Source organism: Tauraco erythrolophus, chromosome 2, assembly GCF_009769465.1.
Source record: "Tauraco erythrolophus isolate bTauEry1 chromosome 2, bTauEry1.pri, whole genome shotgun sequence".
Lineage (NCBI taxonomy): Eukaryota > Metazoa > Chordata > Aves > Musophagiformes > Musophagidae > Tauraco > Tauraco erythrolophus.
Window position 1 is genome coordinate 59,614,918 of NC_141466.1, and position 21,074 is coordinate 59,635,991.

A 21,074-nucleotide genomic window follows, 5' to 3' on the forward strand; every position below is an offset into this window, starting at 1 on the left:
AGGAAAGTTTTGGTACTGGGGGTGCTGCAGGGGTGGCTTCTGTGAGAAGCTGCTGGAATCTTCCCCCATGTCCAACAGAGACCATGCCAGCCAGCTCCAAGACGGACACATCTCTGGCCAAGGCCGAGGCCATCAGCAACGGTGGCAGTGCCTCTGGGATAACATAGTGCAGAAGGGAAAAAACCACCTGCGCAACAGCAGCCGGAAGAAAGGAGTGAGAACATGTGAGAGAAACAACTCTGCAGACAACAAGGCTGATGAAGGAGGAGGGGGAGGATGTGCTCCAGGCACCAGAGCAGAGATTCCTCTGCAACCCATGGACGTCCATGGTGGAGCAGAGATCCACCTGCAGCCCATGGGGGACCCCACACCAGAGCAGGTGGATGCACCTGGAGGAGGCTGTGACCCTGTGGAGAGCCTGTGCTGGATCAGGCTCCTGGAGGGATCTCCGGACCCTATGGAGAGCACAGCCCACACTGGAGCAGGTTTGCTGGCAGGACTTGTGACCTATGGAGGACACATTCTGGAGCAGTCTGTTGGTGAAGGACTGCACTCCATGGAAGGGATTCACGCTGAAGCACTTTGTGAGGAACTGCAGCCCATAGGTAGGACCCACATTGTTGAGGTTTGTGGAGGACTGTCTCTCGTGGGAGGGACCCCATGCTGGAGCAGGGCAAGGAGCAGCAGAGACAACGTGTGATGAACTGACCTCAAACTCCATTCCCCGTCCCCCTCCATCGCTCGTGTAGAGGAAAGAGAGAAATCAGGAGTGAAGTTAAGCCTGGGAAGAAGGGAGGGGTGGGGAGAAGGGGTTTTAAGATCTGGTTTTATTTTCTCATTACCCTACTCTGATTTGATTGACAATAAATTAAATTAATTTCCCCGAGTCGAGTCTGTTTTGCCTGTGACTCTTACTGATGAGTGACCTCCCTGTCCTTATCTCAACCCACAAGCCTTTTGTTGTGTTTTTTTCCCCCTCTGCCCAGTTGAGAAGGGGCTTGACATGGATGGACACCAGGTGTCCACCCAGCCACCACACTGTCATTCATGATGGGTGCAATCACGTGCTTGTACATTTCAGTTCTAGCATAAGGACATGAGACTATGTGGCAAAGCATCACCCTTGGCACAACCCCTTTGGAGCAGCACAAATAAAATCAATTGTCAAATGAATTTAACACCTTAATGTTATTTTCCCACTATATAAAAACTTGTATTACTTTTGATCAACATCAGCCCAGAAAGCCTCTGATTTTTTGAGGCATGGAGACAGACTGTATCTGTTCTACTCCTGCATATGAAGAAAAAGGCTGTATCTGCTTTTTTAAGCAATATTTGTGTGGCACATTGTACGCAGAGCAAGAAGTATGTCACACACTCTCCTTTCAGGTGTGATACCAAATACATACCAAATAAAGAGCAGAAAAAAAAAAAATACCAGGGCAGGAGTATTCAAAAAAATCTGTAAATGTTTCAAAAGTAGTGCCAACAGATTTACTCTGAGATTTAATGAAAAAGTTCACAAAAACTAGAAAGCAATATTGTGACACAAAAGTGAAAAACAGTAAACACATCAACTCAACATACCCCTCATCCTCTGAACGCTCAACCGTAGTGACTGTTTTCATCCACAGACTCAAACTGAAAACTCAGGTCACAAAGTCACACGTCCAGCAAACATGCAAGCAGGATCTTATCTATGTCCATTAACTAAGAGTGTCCTTTTACACTGTACGTGGCTAATTGAAGGAGACCAAGGCATGCAACTACAGGCATCTTCAGTCACATCCCTTCAACACGATACAGATTTTGTGCCATAAAAACCTTCAGGACTTTATTTCACAAGCAAAACACGTTAACCTTTTGCTCAGGAGCATCAAACTCACTGAAATTTGAAGATGACGTTTTGTTCCTCTCTAGGTAGATTTGCCTCACTAGCATGCCCCTGTGCTTGCACTAACCACTGGTCACTTCCCGTGGAAGAAGGTGCTTCACTCCATTCAGTTCTTGGCAATGCACTCTTGGAAAAAAATCCCAACCTTTGCTGCCCATAAACCAGGCACTATCCCCTATCACCACCACCTCCGCTCCACCAAGGGTTCCCGCTGCCAGACCACCTGTTTCCTGCCAAGTCTGCAGCCTGGGTCAGGAGTACTTTCTTACAACGCAGGACATGATGGGGCTGATTAAATCTGGAAGCTCACAGCAGCTTCAAACCTTCGTAATAGTTTGGCAAAGCCACAGAGCACTCCCAAAGCCTTCGAAAGTTGGACAGGAAAAAAATTATGTGGTGTTTGGAGAAAGGTTTGACATCTGGGTTTGCAATGAAATTCTCAAGTGATATAGACACAAGAGGAAAAGGGATATGTGGCTCACAGTACCTTCTCCTAAACCCAAACTAACTAATTAACCTTTTTTTCATCATTTAAAATTGATTCTTCATAATGAGGTAAATAAGATCTAGATCAGAAGATTAAGATGTGTGGAAAGTTAGTCATACACTCTAGCTCTCATCCAAGAAAGCATGTTTGAACAATTTAAAGAGATTAAAGTATGTGTTTAAATGACTTTTTGAACCAGTGCTTCAGAGCATGTACACGCATACAGTCTCATATCATGTCAGTATTTTTTTTCAGAAAAATAATTCAGGAATAAATGATTCAAGAAAACTATTTCAAGGTGACAAATTGTGTGTCTAATCACCTGAAATTCTCTCTTAAACCATGCTTCAAAACAAAGTTATTTTAAAAACACTGGCTTCTCTCAAAACTTTTTTGTTGTGGGTTTTTTGGGTTTTTTTTAGAATAAAGGTATTAATAGACAAAACATCACACACTGTTAGCATTTTAAATATAAAGCATTTCATGTAATTAGTGAAGTAAGATTAAACCCATTTTTAAGGATTTGATGACCGGTTTTCAAGACAATGTCTAAAAGCACATGCAGGAAAACTGTAACCAGCAAAAGTGAAATAGCTTTGAATCAGATATAGATGTGACAAGGAAATTAGAATGCGAAACACTGTTTTGCAAACTGATAACCATGCAATTAAGAGAGATGCAATCAAGCACATACACTTACACTTTGACCACTTCGCTACTTTTTAGAAACTATAATAACCCCAGTTAAATCATCAGTGAACCAGGCAAAAATTGTGCCACCTCCACCTCTTATATATATTTTTTCAGCTTTTTATTTCCAATATCTGTTCAAGGAAGGAACATAAAGAAATCTTTTTTCAACCTTGATTTGTTAAAGAAAGCTGAGGTCAAGTTCATTCATATGTAAATTTAACAACAGCTCACAAATGTTTTGAAACTAATTCAAGATAAGATTTTACTTGCATATCTGTCTTTCTGCCCCCTTCTCTGCTCAGAATGAATTTAAGTAATTTTGTATGGTTTTCTAAATATCAAAAAGCAATACTGAAGTGTAATTTGATTTGTTTGCAAATCCCTTTTGAATTGCTTTATGATGCGTAAGCGCATGCAGTTTATTAGGAAAAAATAAGCAAAGAAGGCAAGCCAGGCAAGAAGCTTTGCTCACTTTCAAAGTCAAGGAAAAAATTTGGCCCCTGATCAAGCTCTGTGCAAGTGAGAACTTTTAAAAGATTTCCCATTTGGTTCCTGAAAAATAGAAAAGGAAAAGAAAAGGAGTCCTGAGTAAACAAATTATTTTAGAGACAAGGACTTGGATAGATTGGTTGTGCTGGAAAATACACACTGCAAGCAATCAGATTTTAAAAGTTTTTCCTCAGTTCACTGTTAAGTCAGGAAAAAGATTCTCTCATTGTCTTGTAATTGTTTGAACTTACTTTCAAAATCCAGGAAAAAATGTGGATAGTTTTCAATTTCCCTGGTAAGGACCTTAAGAAGATTACCCATCCCAGCAAACCTAGTAAATGCAACAAAATCGTAAACAGTTACATACGTAAACTTAGAATAATACAACTAAGGGCTTGACACAGTCTGCATCATATAATAAACATTTTAGCAAGTTCTGGACCATGAGAAACATTTTGGTGGTCAATTCTGCGATATTTATGCACGGGGACAGAGACAGTAAGACCTTGGATAGATACATAAATAATTCTAGCCAACAAATTGGAATTTAAACATCAGTACAACATCACAGAGTACAAACAGATATTTATGAGTTTATTTACTTAGCAAGAGAAACAAACTCAGAACTGTATCTGTACTTGTAAATCCTCTAAATTGCTGGATTTAAGATTACTGAATACCATTCCAGGTCTTAATCCTTGGCGTGGATTTTTTAGCATAAATCCATGTTGTTTCATGAAAATAAGTAGATTTAAGGAAAAAAATAATCTAATTGTTTCTAATCAGTAAAGTTTTATAAAATATTACTATAAAAATCTATCAGAAGATATCTATAAAAATGTATGTATGCACTTAAAAAAAAAAAGAAAAAAAAAGAAGAGGTTGAAACTCTATCTTTTTAACTGTTATTCCTATCTTTTATCATCTTGGAAGCCTTTACATTTCAAGTTATGGAAAACTCCCAAAAGGAAAAGTGACCAATTTTCAAAAAAGCAAGTCTCTATGGAAGACAAGAAGAAAGGAGATTTGAAGAAAAGTTTCTTAACAGTACAGTCCTTAGGAAGATACATTATTCTAAAACTATGTAAAAGTATAGTTTTCTTAGGCAAATTTAAACTTTTATCAGAAGAGAGAAAAATTAAACCACAAAAAGCACATATAAGGATAAAGAGGTCTGCCTGGAGGGATGTAGAAAAATGTAATTTTAGATTTAAAACTCAGATTGAAAACTGATTTTTGTCTCAAAGATAAATATTCTCAGTACTCTAAAGCATGGCTCTGGGGACTCACATCTGATGCTCATCTATTTTTCAGTTTAACTCTTTTCTCACTTAAGAAATCAGATCACAAAAACATTATTCTAAGCATGTACATGGCTGCTACTCCATATGAGACAGTTTTTTTTCAAATTCTCCCCCAAGCATTACAAAAGAAAAAGTATCATGAACCGTAATTTCTACGTGCATATAAGGGATATATTTCTATAGCAGGAAAACCTAGGAAGGTAATGTAAGGCTTGAAGATTTCAAAGCAGCCATAGTAATTTCATAAAATGATATAAATTTAATCAATAATCCATTCAGAGCATGCAGCCTCATGTAAAGCAGGTTTTTGTTAGACAAATGGCTTTGCTTTCCATTAAATACTTCTACAAATTTTCTCTCCAGAGCAAATCCAGTGAGCAGACTGTCAAGCCCTTTACAATTAGCAACATCTTGCATATACAATATTGAAACAAGAAGAAACATTCTCCATTATTCATGAAGTTACATCCATTTACATGCAGCAAAAAAATTTACAGTTTTACTTTCAGAACAAGATCTGCAATGTATGAACTGAGTCTGACTTTCTGATTAGCCTACAAAGAGGAAAAACACACACAGAGAAAAACAGATTCTATACGGCATTAAAACTTTTATCTTCAATAATTTAACATTTTCATCACACTGGTATAATACATTTTACCAAGAGGGACAAGATAATGTGCATACATTTATTTTCCTTTTCATAACCTTGAAAGAAACCATTTATATTATTATGGAATACTATAACAATCTAAATTACTGATTCAGTTTAGATTCTTCACTTTCAACCCGTTTTAAGCTGTATCTTACCTCATTGCCTTCAATCTTCAGAGAGGATTCAACCATTTCTTCTACTGCCAAAGTTAGTACTGTATCCAGAGACTGGTTTAGTTGATAGCATGCTTCGAACAGTGAGGAAGCCTTTTTGCCAAAAACCTGAGGATATACTCCCTCATTTGCATTAAGTAGCTTGAGGTCATGTGCCCAAGCTCTGGTTTCTGAGCCTTCTTACAGAAGTACAGCACATCACAGCTCTGGAGATTTCTGAGTATTTTTCTAGAACTTTTACTATATTTCTTAGCTCACTTTTCATTTTTATTCCCCCCTCCTTTGATCCCCGTGTAGAAACTGATTCGTCTATTTAAGTCACAAGTATGAAACAAGAACCCTGCCACAAACTTTATACTCATTTTCACGGTCAGCCTGCATTTTCCAGTGATCTCGAAGGCACTGGTTTGTCACTATTTCCAACATACATCAACACAAAAAGTAGCGATATTCGACATCAACAGCTAGAAGATATACTTCAGGCAGCTGCTAAACATGCTTTATTTTTTTATGATTGGAAATAATTTCTTTATGATTTCCTGAAAAACAAACCTAAAAGCAAGATGTAGTTCCAAGAAACTTTTACTTTGAACTATAACTCATCATTCAACGCTAAGTTTTTAATTCTGTATTAAAAGGCCAACCTTCATCTTAACGGAAGTGCTAATAAATAAATTTCCCTGCCACAAACTGATTTTTTTTTTTTTCTTTATAGCTTGCTGCTTCCCAGTACTTGGATCTTCCAAACTGTCTTTCCCTGGAAACTCTAATAATATATACCAAAGCTCAGGAACTGCAAGTCACTTCCAGGATAATTTTTATGATATTTCAAAGTAACTAACAATGTAAATTCTGAGCAGGTCAGTATATATACTGTGGTTGCAACAGAAATGCAAATGAAGAGATGATGCACAGGAACAAATCAGAAAGGTTTAACTTAAGAGCACAAAATTCCATTTCATTAAACTAGAACATCTTATATTTTACTTACTGTTAAATTAGTGTAAAATGTTGAAACGAGACTGAATACATATATATAAATATTGCTGTTGCAGTACTCCTAAATGATAGCAGTTTCTCTTTAGTGTCCAAATCTTAAAATTCCAACACTTAACAGTATCCTTTAAAAATGATGACATGTGACATGACAACGATGTTTACAATTTCATGTCTTCTACTGTTCTCCAAACCATTAAAGTTTAGTGTAAGATATTACATAAGCATATAGAAAATACTTTCTAACTTACTGTTGACAGTTTAAAGCTCATTAGTCAATTTTTGATACTTAACATTTAATTAGTGACACAGAGACATAAATAAACCATAAAAACGGTAATGAACAAGAAGGTATATTTGGCATTTTGCATTTTATATACCATTATCTAGTTGCATATTTTAAAATGTTGAGCTTTGAAGAAAATAACACAGGGTGGTTTTCTAAAGCATCACTTCATTTCTAAAATTTCATTAATTCAATTTTGATATTCTAAATCTAGGATGGGAAAATAAATTCCCTCTCCTCTACCAACAATCAGTTTATTCCTGAACTGTGATAAATAAAATACTACCCCTCCAAAACAAATCAAAATCCAACCCTTCAAACTTGGCATGGATTTTCTAGATATATATTGAAAATATACTGAAATATATATTTATTATATACTGAAACACAATTTTGAAAATTTAGTAAATGTTTACAAATTGAGTATTATTAACTAAATATTGCAAGCTCAAAGCTAAATATCATGTTATTTAACTCTTCTTTAAAATCTTTGTTTGCACACTGTTCTAAGCAATTACATAATTCTCAAGTGTGGAGTTTTGTACTATTTTTAAATGATAGCTCTAATACTATATAAATTGCTAGGGAAGTACTAATTCATTTATTCTTCCTTTACAGGACTAATTTAATCAGCACCAACTGAAAACCATCAGCATCACTGTAGCTGCACTGAAGGTATAACAGACAGACAAAGCTTCTAAAAATCCCGTGTTAGTGAAAAATGACACAGTCACCAGCTCAACCCTGTGCTGCCCACCAGTGATCCTTTGCCAGACACTATTTCCTAAATCTGCCTGCTTACATAAACACGGTCTAAAAGGCTTTTGTCAAAATGAGCTGGATCAGCAAATACCTACTGCTTAAACTCATTTAGATCATCCGAAAGAAGTGAGGCTGGGAGTGTTCTCATGAGCAGCTCCATTGGGAGTTTCAGGAGAAAAAGACACTCCCAAGTTCAGGGGCGGCAATCAATGATTAGGAGAGAGAACTTCTATTGGCACATCTACATGTGTAGAGACAGGCATCCAGTCCGCAGTCTGATGGAACTGTGCTGTACTAAGCATGTTAGTGTCATTAAAGCAGTGGAACTGATCTTACTGCATGAATAATTTACTGTGGTTTCAAAAATCATCAGCATCTGAACTCAGGATCTCTCCAATCAAAAGCACGATTCCAAATGGTTGTGATATTCACCTGTAAAGTTTACTGAGGCACTTGTAAGGAAACAGCAGAAGTGCAGGATTCAGGAAACATTTTTATTCTATTAAGGAATAAAACCAAAATGAACAAACAAATTCTGATTAAAAAACACAGAAGTTTCTTAATGATGATAATCTACTCTATTTTCTGAAGAAAACCCGTATCACTCATTGGTTTTAGTTTGCGAGAGGAAAGAAGATAATTTTTAATTGCATTTGCCAACTCTATTAGCCACACATTTTTGCTCTTTTTTTTTGGCCTTCTATGCAACAAACATTGAAACCACCTAATCTCTTAAGTATTTGTATTAAAACTGGAATGCTGCAGTGCTCAGAGTCATCCACGGAGCGAAGGTACGGGCACAGGTACTTGTGCAGGGGTGCCCCACGCACACATCCCCTACTTCTCCCTCTCAGCACCAGCATGTGAGTAGAGTTCTGCAAGGCTCAGGTGACTGAACTGACATTACCATAGGTGAGAAACTGAGAATACTGTTGCTGTGAAAAGCATAGTACTGGAGTCAGGAATAGTCAAGGAAACATTCTGATTCGTTTTCACAGCAATGCCATAAAATCACTGGAGGGGTGGGGTTATCCGGATCCCAAACCAGGGTGGCAGCAGCGTTGCCATTCTGCACAGATGTTGGTCTAAACTATCCTTAAATCTCTTCAAAAAGCTCTTTTAACTCAATCATGATATATTTATTATTTTATTATAGCTGACGAGTCTCACTGCCCTTCTTGGAAATATCTCCAAGGGGATCCAAATTCCAACTCTGGGTGTACAGTGCTCCAAATGCATCCAAGTATGGTGCCAAATATAATGAAGGATTCGCGTTTTGCAGAAAACTGTTTTACACATCCCTCAAATATTATTTGCATTGTTTTACTCATTGCTTTTCTTTCTGCATTTTGACAATTCATTAGTCCTGCTTCTATACGCACCTTATATTATTTATCCCTAACAAACTCCAGAGTAGCGTTTCTTTTTAATCATATCTCCAATTTTCTTAATAGTTATTTTCATGGATATGGTAGTATCATTATCTGCAGTTATTGATAAATGTTTACATTTTATAAACTATAGTTGCATCGATGAAAAGAAACGTAACAACTAATGTTTAATAGTCTCAGTTGTGCAAAAAGATGTTAGTTTTGAAAAGTGGGATTATTCCCCTATGGACTTTATTTTAGAAATAAGCATAAGACTGTATTCTTATCTTAGAGAAAAAAAAGAGAATAAAAATAGTCATATATTTGTTTGAGATGCCAATTGCAAAAAAGTCCTGAAGATATTTCACAGTGGAGTACCTACAGTATTCTCTAGTAAGGCACAGATAAGGGAAAAACACACCCAAGTTCTTTTCAGAGGGCAAGCTATATTCATTTTCCAGAAAAAAAAATCAAATTATCCCCAATGTTGGCCTCTAAATACTGAATTTATAAAATTTTCATAACATAAGTAACATACAAGATGCACCAGGGAGCAACCTACACACAAGTGAAGAAAAACCAGTGCCACACATTCCTTGCACAGGTGAAGCATAAATAGACAAAAAAAAAACCCACAACAAACAACAAAACTCAAACCCAAAAAACAGATGTAAAGAAGTGAAAAGTAGAATAAGAAAAGAAAGTTGCTTAAGGTGAAGGTAACCCAAGATAAAAGAATCACTCCTGCTTTGAACAATTATTTTATTACCATTCCTAGATAAGCAACGCTTCAAGCCAAGTGCTTTTGCTGTTTACTGATATGCAGATTGCAGGACACAATTAGAATCTACAAAGAAGGTGAGGCAAGTCAAAGGGAGCTAATAAATGGTTCATAACGACAAATACATTTTTCACTACTCATAAAATGTTAAAAGAGCTGGCCAGCAACATTAGTACTTGTAGCCCCAAGGACTGAAGAGCTTGGCTTGTGGTTTCACCAAAATCAAAAGGTTAAAAAAAAAAGGGATTACCTCAGATGAACTTACAACTTATTGAAGTGAGGAATTTCTCTACATGCCAACCCTTGCACCTGAACAGACTTTGAACAGAACTCCTATATATTTTAAAAGTACATAATGGCAGAAGAGCTATTATGAATGGATGAAAACCAGGCAACTAAAATACCTAGATTCTGATTCATAGATCATAATTTAAAAAAACAAAAAACAAACAAACAAACAAAAAAACCGCAAACAAACCCCAACAAAAAATAAAGAATGAAAGTCAATGAAGTAATTAGAATAAAATTATTTTTGAAATTACGGAAACACTGTTGCACTTTGATCATTCCACTGGAGCATACGGTAACTACAGTAACCTAGCTTGAATGTAGCATCACATGCATAGATGCTTACACAACACACAGGGACACAATTTCCCTGAACACACTAAATGGAGCCTCTACAATTGATGCTGTTAGGTAAGCAAAGCAGGATACTAGTGTTTACCGAATTGATACACAAGAGAGAGATACCTTTAACAGAAACAGAAGAGGTTTGGCTAGTTTAAGTTTTCCTTCCTTCAAACCAAAACCACTTCATCTTTTTCCAAAACCACTTTAATTTTTTTGAGTTTGACTTAGTTCTTCCAAATCCTTGTAAAACAAGAGAAGTCAGATCATCATCTTCCTTTTAATGTTTCCTTCTCCTTGCCTTCTCTCACCAAAATCATAGTGAAAAAGGAACTAAACCATCTTAGACCACACTCAATTTTGGAAATCTAAGGGTTTGTGCATTTGAAAAGGCATCTGGTTTCAATGTTTGTAAATATAATGAGTGAAAAATTTATTCTAGATCATTCTTAGATACAGAATCAGAAACAGGACTCAGGTGAAAAATCAGAAACAGAAAAAAATCTTGCTGGTCATTTCTGCCTGTTAATGACTGCCAATTTCAGCCTTCTGACTATGCCACACAGTATTTTGTACTATATTCACAGAAAATCCAATGCAAGTGTCTGAAAAAAAAGAAGATGAAAACCATCATACTCTAGTTCTTTATGCAACTATGGTAAAGACTTTCCTCAGAGTCATTTTATTTTCAAGTTATTTCTTGTGCCAGTTGATAACGGGAGTAAGTCTTCACATGTTAACTTTGTCCTTTATCTATTTTACTCCTCTTTTCAATACCTAAATGCCAAAACAGTACATCTAATCTCAGTTGAGCCAGCCATAAATCCTATGGTGACTGGATTTCTTATTGCATATTTGCTAGTGATCGGCTCTGAACGCGTCAGTACGTAGGACATAATACATTTTGTCAGCTACATTTATATTTCTGGTTTGGAGGGTAATAATCTATAAGATATGGATCTGAAGCAGTCTTTACAAGTATTCTTTTCTGAAAAAGTGGTGAGAAGTCACACAAAATCTTAAAATACTCAGCAGACAACTCTGATCAAAGAAACATTGACATTACTGGAATTAATATAGCTGTGGCTATATTAATATGTATATGGCTATGTATCAATAGCTCAAGATTTGAGGAATTAAAGATGAAATATGGATCTTTGTAGGGATTAGTTGCTATTAGTTTAAAATACTTTCATTTGTATAAGAGTGGTCTTATTTAATATCTCATTATACAAAATAAGAAAACTTGCTGATCAATTTACGTTACGATGCTGTTGATGGAAATAGCAAGAGTTCCAGTAAGAAAAAAAAAATTATTCAAAAAACCACTGTAAATAGACTGTAAGATAATATATACTTTTTTTTTTTAATGTAAAATTTCAGGAAAAAAAGAAAATAAAAACTTCCTACGTGTCTATAAGTGAGGGTAAAGGAAAAAAGAACAGGTATCATCCCAAGACAGCAATTTGAGAGACCATCTAATCCTAAGAAAGTGGTAAATAAGGTTTTGCTGAAATGTGGAGGCATCTGAGTAACAGAATTGGGCAAGAAGCTTCAGGAGAGTTAATTAACTCTGTATACGTACAACCTCCTGGAGTGATAAATGTTCTCTCTAGAACACAGAGGAGTTTGCCAGAGAAATGGCCGTTTTAGACTTGTTTGATACGTATGGGGACAATTAACTGAATACAAGAATGCAAATACAGGATAAATTAATTAAAAACAGAGGAGGTTACTAAACAAGGAGAAAACAGCAAACTAAAGATCATGATTTCAAAAAAAAACAGTTTCAGTAATTTCAGATATCTGGAAGAATAGGTCTCTTGGAAAGTTGATTTAAGGGATAAGGGAGTGCAGGAAACAACAGTTAAGAATAATACATAACAGGTTATTCTCATGGACAAAATAGGCAAAATGAAGACTTAGAAATCATTATGTCTGTATAAGCATATGGAAGAACTGAAGGAAGTAAAGAAATATATAAAGAAGGGAGCTTTGACAAATGACTGGAAATGAGAAAATGCTATTTAGTACCATAAATTTCTGCAACACTGAAAATCTGAAAAAGTAGTTGTCAGTGGTTTACTGGCAAAAAAAAAGAGGATGGCATTTTTAAACAGTATCTGGTATCTGTTGTATAGATCTGGTTTTGTTCAATACTTTTAATTAGTGACAGAGAAGAAGAAAATATGCACTGAGCCAGAATGAAATTAAAATACTCTGGAAAATAGGATCATAATTCGAAAACGCTTTGATAAATTGGAGATACTATCCAGAAGACATTCAGTAAATACAAATATAAAATACTCAAGGTAAAAACCAAATCAATCCTACAAATGCAGATGGACTAGTAAGCAGAAAGATTGAGAAAAAAACCCACATGTAATCATTATACTGGAATATAAATTAAACATAAAGCTAGTTAGAAAGTTGATGAACTCTAGAATTTTTCAAAGATTGCTCTCACAGTCAAATTAAGGGATGAGGGGACTGAACATTGAACAAGAACAGATCTTCTCCAAAACACTAGTCTAATCTGTAATTATGCAGGATTTACAGAAAAGTATTAATTCCAATAAAACTCCTCCTCTTTTCTTAATTAGCTTTGTGTCTTTTTTTTGCCTCTCTTGATATTATTTTATTAACTTCTGTTTTTTCACATTAAACACTCAATTCATTAAAACGTATAGGGGCAGATTGGATCCATGGCATTTTTGTGCGAAATAGACTGCCTTGAAAATTGCATTTAGTTAATAGACAAGCACATTAGCACTCTTAATGATCTAAACATATTCTTGATTTTGCATTGTGCCTAATATTTTAAGAAGCACATTCCTTAATAAATCTATTTTCAAATAACGTGTTTTACTTGCAAAGCATGCCAAACAAGCTTTTGTACACCAACACGAGCTGCTAAAAACAATTGCAACATTTTTTTGTACATTAACAAGTCTGCTATTTGCCTATGATGACAACTAAGGAAGGGGTATTGTGGATGGTGCTGAATTAAAACCATCCTTTTAATTAAAAATTAGATTTCTTCTACGTGTCAACGAAAATTAAAATAACACACTGACCCTGACAGGCTCCGCCGTAATTAATTCAAATCACTACTGGAAGCTATTCCTAATTTAGCAATGAAATTTGCGCAGTAACTTTTTATTAAGACCATAAAATCGATGCAAAGTAGTGACTTTATATCCCGCTTTGCCATAAAATCTATTTTTAGCTAACTGACAGATCTGGACGGCGATTAACCGCCAGCCCACTGACGAGGGGATTCGCTCGCCCCCCCCGCTCCGCCGTCAGCAGCCCACCGAGGCGCCATTACGCAAAGAAAACACGAGCGTCGCTCGCCCGGTGCGAGCGAAGTCGAAGGCGCGCACAGGAGCCGACATGGTACACGGGTTTTGACAACCCGACGACGCTGCTCGGAGGTTTTCCTGGGAAGGAGGCGCGCCAAAGCGGCCGCGCAGCCCACTCCCAGGAGGAGCGGGAGCGCGCAGCGGCCGCGGGGCCGCCCGTCGGCGGAGCGGGCGCGCCCTCTGCTGCCGCCCGGCCGCGGCGCCGCCCCGGCCCCCCCGCTCCTCCCCCGGCCACGGAGGAGCCAGAGGCTTGACACGAAGCCCAGGAAGATCCGTGCCCTGTAAGCAACAGCTGGTTAAGGCAGCTGAGTCCAAGGCCGCGCGTCCGCGCTGCGTCCTCAGCGCTAACGCACATCTGCAGCAGATGTGCACACCCAGCTGAATTTCTGCAGGGACTACCAACTGCAGCATCAGTGCATGAGTTTCTCCTCTACTCTTGCTTTTCTAAATAAAGCCAAACCGTCCTAAACGATATTTCCATAACCACACTTCAGAACGAGTAACGACATTTAAAAAAAATTACACTGTTTTCCTTTTCCTCCCACTTAAACTCGTAATTTCAGTTTAAAAGTAACTGTGACTGTAACTTTCCATCCGAAATTATGGAAACCATCATTTCTACTGGAACGTTAAGCACTGTACAGGTGACCAGGCTTAGCAGAGAGTGAAGTCCGGAGGCCGGTGAACGTTCTCCACAGGGCATCCCCGCCCGGCATCTAACGCCCACCACATTGGCTCTGGGCAGCAGTCTCGTTATCTCCATGCGAACAGAAATACCATTTTTATTTGCCTTTCTTCAAAAAGTTTCAATTAGCATTATTTCTCTTAAAGTTAAGAAGCAGACTAAAAGTTGAAAAAGAAGAAATCTCATTTTCCTTTTGTAGTCTCTGACTAAAACCCAGATACATGGGATGATAGGCACTAGCTTTAAAATGCCAATTATCTGCAAACAAAAACGGAGTAGTTACATCCAGTATTGTCTTGTTGCCTCTGTTGAATACTTCTGTTTGAAAGGCAAATCAGGCCTTTTAGAACTAGAAACTACAGAAAAGACATCTGATTTAGGCTTAGAGCAAAATTTTTGTTTTTAAACAAAAAGGATCCAACAGCCTTGTTGGTTTCAGTCTCAGTTTTAACTAACTCCTCATTCACACTTCAATAGAGGTGAGTTATGTCAAATGTAAAAGAAATAATACATCCTCATAAAGCATCATTTGTTACTTTATAAGAAAAATTCAAATTATAAACAACTATGAGCAACCTGATCTAGGGGAAGGTGGCCCTGCCCACAGCAGAGGGGTTGGAACTAGATGATCTTTAAGGTCCATTCCAACCCAAACCATTCTGATTCTGTGATTTAATAGGTCATTTAAAAATATTTTTAGAAACAGCCATGCGACTTGTTAGAAAACTTAAATTGTGTAAAAATTACACATGCACACACACAAATGTATGTGATGTATGTACATATACACATGTACACAGGCAGTTTCAAATCAACAACTGAGAAACAGTTGCTTGTTACACGAATAAAAGAAAGATAAATCAATATTAAAACTTTAACACAATAAGAGAAATCAAAATTAAAATCACTGACTTAACTAAACTTTCTGTTTGCTGACTCAAAGCCATCATCTACTTCAGGTGCCTTAAGAAGGGCACCTTAAGGGGAGGGAGAACACCTGTGTGATTTCAGCACTAATGGGTTCTTAAAGTTTGGGTTCCTCATAGCTCATGACTTAGATGATGGGATGGGGCAGAAAAAAACTCAATTATTCCCAGTTTCATTACAAACAAATGAAAGACTGACATTTTCTGAAAAAAATGTGTTAATATTCATTATTTATAAAATAATGTCATAATACAGCACTGAAATACGACTGGAAATTGAATTATGTTTTCTTCCTTCTCCTCTGAGTCGATCATTAATTTAGTTGCAGTTTATTCAACTGACTTACAAATAAAAACAGTGTAACTGAAAAATTCAGAGAAGCCAGAGAGATCAAGTAAAAAAAATGCTCAGAGATTGAAGATTAACAGGGCTGATGGGAAGTAATGGAACTTTACTCAGGGGAAAAAAAAAAAGTTCAAAGAAGACTGTTTCAAGACTGAAAAGGAATGGAAAGACCTAAATCAATATATGTTTCAACAGTGCAAAAAACCTTTTCCACAAAAAAGCCATAAATTGCAGAGGATAGTATTCTTTTATTATAGAATGGATTTTTTTTAATACACTTGTATTAGAAAAAATAAACATATATACACAATATAAACTATATATGTATATATACATTGATCTCAGATATAAAATTTAAATATATAAAAATTCAAACTTTGTATCAGATACACCAAGTTATTAATACTACCATCCAAACTACTTAACAAAGAAGAGTCTTCATGAAAAGAATATATTCAAGAAGTAGTAATTGCAAAGCACAGTGGTGGAACAGACATTTGGCATCTATCTCACTTTTCTGATGTTGCAAAGCAGAATTATTTGAAGCCTACAAAAGCCCAACTAAAGCAGGACCCAGCCCTGTGCCGTACTCCCCTTTTGTGTATGCTCTCCACAATGCCATCCAAGAAAATGCACTAACTACTCTCAATAAAGTCCTCTTCAATTCAATTCTTGAAGAATCAGCTTATTCTAGTTTAGAGTTTGCCCAGCCACCAATCTTCCAACCATAAGTGCTAAACCCAAGCATTACCTCAACCATCAAAATTATCACCATACTACCAATTACATTTCGTTAACCTAAAGAACCAGTGCAAGAAGACCAAGATTGTTGTTTAATCTTTCCAATCAAATCAAATATGCAAATAAAAAGATCTCTATTTTTCTGTAAGAAGCTTAAAATTCTGTAACAAATGATTTCCATTTTTTAATACGCTTCATCTGGAAATTGGCTATCATAAACTTCCTAAAAAATACAGCTAATAACAAAAGGTTCTTCGAAAACATGCCTATTCTAGCCAGGAGGAACACTCAGATGTAAATCAAGGTAGCTGTCTGCCACCTGATTTGCTTTTGAAAAAAGGCTGCAGTTAAAGCTTTTATCCACTAAGTGGCATTATCAACTCAAACACCTAAATTCGACAAAAAATAATCGTAGTACAGAGCATTTTTTCCTCCTACAAATAAATTGATAGAACACATCTTCTTTGGATGATTCATCTATTCAACTTTTTCAGAAATTTAGGCATCGTTCCAAACACTCAAACGTATTCATAAACCAGCATTACTAATTTCATTTTCACACCAAGACAGTTGCGCATATTTAGCAGGATGGTCAGGTTAGAAATAAAACTATCATGATAGACATATTGAACAAAACAACCAAAATATCAGCGTAATATGAGTTCAAATTAGACACATAAAGGTATAACAAGGTATTTTAAAAGTAGCTTGGGATTCAGAAGTGCCGTATATCAACGATTCTAGTATTTCCTGTTGTGAAGCATGAAAGTACCAAAAGTCACATCAGATGTTTACTTTAGATAAAACACTTCAAAACAAAGGTAAATCTAATAGATTAGATAAACTGATGCTACCTGATGCTAGAAGGTATTTAAAAAAATTAAAATAATTGGGAAAGCAAGAAAAGTATTACATTTCATTAATTATTTAAGGATTAGTTTTCAAAACTTTACTTACAGATTAATGACTGTAAATATAGTTTTTTAAAAAACGCTTACCAGAATAAGCTTTTAGGAACAAGTATAAATAAAAGAAAAAAGTATTAGGACAGAACGCTCATTTTAAAATTGTTTTTTTTCCCCTCTATTTCTATTGTTTGTCTCTGGTCTTTTATCACTGTCAATTTGCACATATATAAACAGCTACTGAAAATAAAGGGGGAAAAAAAAATCAGTACCACTGTATACAAGATTATAGGAAAATGAAATGAGATGAGCAACTACTTGTGGCTCTCTGCCTCTTCAAAGCACATATTTTAAGCTTGTGAGCTGTCCTACATACGCACTCAAAATTCTGAACATACTTTAATGCTAGAAGAATCAAGACATTCCTTTTTTTAAAAAAAAAATAATTTTTGTCTTCCTCACTGGCCACAGAGGAATTGCACTAGGACATAGTCCTTTTTCCCTACATCCGCCTACGACAAACATTTGCTGCAAGTCAGCGACTCCAAAACCAAATTGTTTACAATTAACTCAAAAAGCCATTTAAAAAATTGTTTCTTTGTTCCAGTTGGAAAGAGAGACAGCCAGATGTGTGGCTTGTTGATCTTGCTCTTTTCTGACCTCTGAGTGTAGGAAGAACTGCAGCTGAGGAAGGAAGTCAGCAAGTTGTGTTAATGAAGGTGAACATTGCAAAAAAAGATGTTTGCAATCTTTTTCCATGAAAGAAAAATATATTTGAAAGAGTTTTTATTAAAAAATAGATATTACAGAGCCTTTGCACTGTTGGTGAAAAATGATAGCCTTTGTTTCAGAGTCAACAGTCTGCAGGTTTTGTTACTTTTGAAAAAAATCTACCTTAATTTCAAGAACTTCACGAAGTTGCACTGCTGTGAATTAGCAAACACCTCATCATTAACACCTGTTGGGAGACCATCTTCCTTTGAGGATGCAAAATTCAGGAAAAGCATTTTAATTTTAGGCTCTGACCGAGTCACAGTCTACCACTACAGACAAAAAACAGGCCTAAAACTGAATTCCAGATAGCGTGCCCCCTTCTTTGGAAAACACGTGGCCAACAACGCAAGGCAACAAACACCAGTTACCTTTCTTCGCATTTCGCCCTGAAACACGTTTATGTGTATCTGTAGAACACCTGGCAAGGGATTAACTAGTAATCTGTGTTAAAAATTTCATTACATGGTACTCCTCGTGACGGTACAGAACATGCCTGTACAAGAGATTCTGTGAGCATAAAAAAGAACAATCTCTCAAAGACAGCGCAGTAACAGACGTGAAATGTTGTCATCTTGTTTCTGAATTTTGAATTGTTTTGTAAAAAATGTCTAAAATGCATTCTGAAGTTCTGTGACCTCACTGCTCCTCCTTTTATCATGGCAGCTGAAAAGTTAGTAAAAGTTATCATGGCCTAAGGTGATACCTAAGAACACATTTGCATGTGAAGTACAAATTCACTCCAGAGATTCAGCTTTAGATATTAATTCTGGCAACTAAGCATCAATCCAGACTCTCTTATGCAGTTAGTGAAGCTTCCCAAATGTACTCAAATGTATATCCAACTTAATTGTCTCAATTAGGTTAAATCTTTGATGTTGCTCTGCCTGCATTGCCAACTTCATCGTAACAGCTCACACTAGTTTTGGTAGAAAATGATGCCTAATTCTTGTCAATCAGTTAGTATTTTAAGAATATACTTGCCATCTAAAGACCTGAATACTATTATCATAGGTCATCTTTCAACTTATATTTACTATCATATTATTTAGTTAAGAAACTTTCCTATATATTCTTTACAAAACACGAAATTGAAAATGAAAACTAGTTTACTCTCCTCCCACCCACGTTCTTCTGCCCCTTAAGGTCATCTAAAAAACAACAGTAATAGATCACCACACACATGCATATATGCACACAAAACCATTTCTGCAAACAGTTATATAAATATTTAATCTGATAAGAAAATCAAAATACTGATTTAATTCTCCAGAATTTCATGTCATACATTTCAAAACAGTTGTAAAGGATACTGGTCATTTTAAAAACAGCCTAAGAGATTCAATCTTTCTCTTCACACTAAGAGTAATGAAAAACTTTATCATGTAAGAGTTTCGGCACAGATCAGCTATGAGTACAAAGAACTGCTTCTCCTGCATTAGTATTTAGAAATTATTACCAGCTTCTTGTTGTCATATTAAGATCTGATTTTCAGAACTTTCTCTTTTAGAAAAAAAATGTTTAGATGCTTCCATGGTCTGTATTTTGTCATAGTCTTCTGAAAGAGTCCATCTTTAAGGTCATTAAAGGCATACTTTAGGGCTTCACTTTGAAAACAATAATTTGTCTTAACATCTGTAAAACGTCTCTAATAGTAAACAGTTAGGACTTAAAAATTAATCAGGTAAAAAAATCACTAAAAAATTTTCCTACCAGTTGTCGTTTCTACCAGCTTATTAGTTTCCACCAATGGAAATAATAAAAGCAGTGAACTACACTGTAGTAATATTAACTTTCTACAGACTAAATTTAAAAGAATCCATAATTTGACAAATCTCCAATTTCCTCATTTCACACTCCTTGTTTCACATTATTTCCTGTTTCTTCTGACATGTTAGAGTGTTTGCCTCCATTCCTACCATTTTTCCTTTTATTCTTCCTTCTCATTCCATTTGTCCTGTCTCTAAGATCGCCCTTTAGCTCATCTCAGTCACCCCCACTAGGGTGGATAAGCCCATCTAGAGCACTCATTTTGGAGATCCTCTCCAGCTCAGATTGTCCTTTATTTAAAAAGTAGAATGGGCCTTAAATTTTAGCTGAAATACAATATTTATAAAATATGTCACACACGTAATTGCTATTGCAAATTCCGTTATGACTGTAAAATTAGAAGGCTGGAAGGCCTTTTAAAGGAGAAAATAAAATGTAAAAATTAAAGACACAAAGTAGCTTCCCTGGTTACATATACAGTCCTTACAAGTATCACATCACTGGTTTACAAGATAAGAGAAGAGCAATTTCCTAGACTGCAGAAACTGTCAAAGCTATAATTACAGCCTTTAATCTTAATAAGTCTTTCCTTCCATCCCTCACCTCCTCCTCCTCGTTTGGACCTGGGTTTGTTAGCCCACCCAGTGAAATGAAACAGGAATACTGCTGTCTTTCAGCTACTCTGGTTCCATGTTCACTAGAGTCTTTTGTGGCCTTAATGAATCTCTACACCTTCCAAACTCCTCTGCAGGTGGCTTTATTTCTTATGAACAAACAGCCACATGATTAGCAAACATCTCTACTTTGATAGACTGCCAGTGAGATCCCTGGGTTCGCTTGGGTACTGCAAACCTGCTTTGGCAGAAAGCCAGTCAGGCTGCTGCCACATTGGGCTTGTTTTTACCTGCAAACAAATTCAAGTTTTTGTGGCCATTTGCCCACAGCATTGCTTGTTGGAAGCCTCTCAGGGCAGCTGAATTAATGACAGCATTTACTGTTACTAAAGTAGGGTTAGCTCGAAGAGTCTTCTCCATGCTCAATGGTT

At 36.4% G+C, this 21,074-nt stretch overlaps 1 protein-coding gene across 2 annotated transcripts in view; it reads right to left on the reverse strand.

The window, feature by feature from the left end:
• The window catches only part of CYRIA (CYFIP related Rac1 interactor A), a 37,778-nt gene that overhangs the window by 15,664 nt on the left and 1,040 nt on the right, over positions 1-21,074 (reverse strand). Inside the window, exon 2 of one of the 2 annotated variants that reach the window (XM_086608400.1) lies at positions 3,815-3,894. In XM_086608400.1, the coding sequence (XP_086464526.1) occupies positions 3,815-3,884 (70 nt within the window). In that variant the 5' untranslated portion in view covers positions 3,885-3,894. Of the gene's footprint in view, positions 1-3,546; positions 3,623-3,814; positions 3,895-21,074 lie in introns of those variants that run through there. The other variant, XM_009986461.2, reaches the window with a different exon arrangement.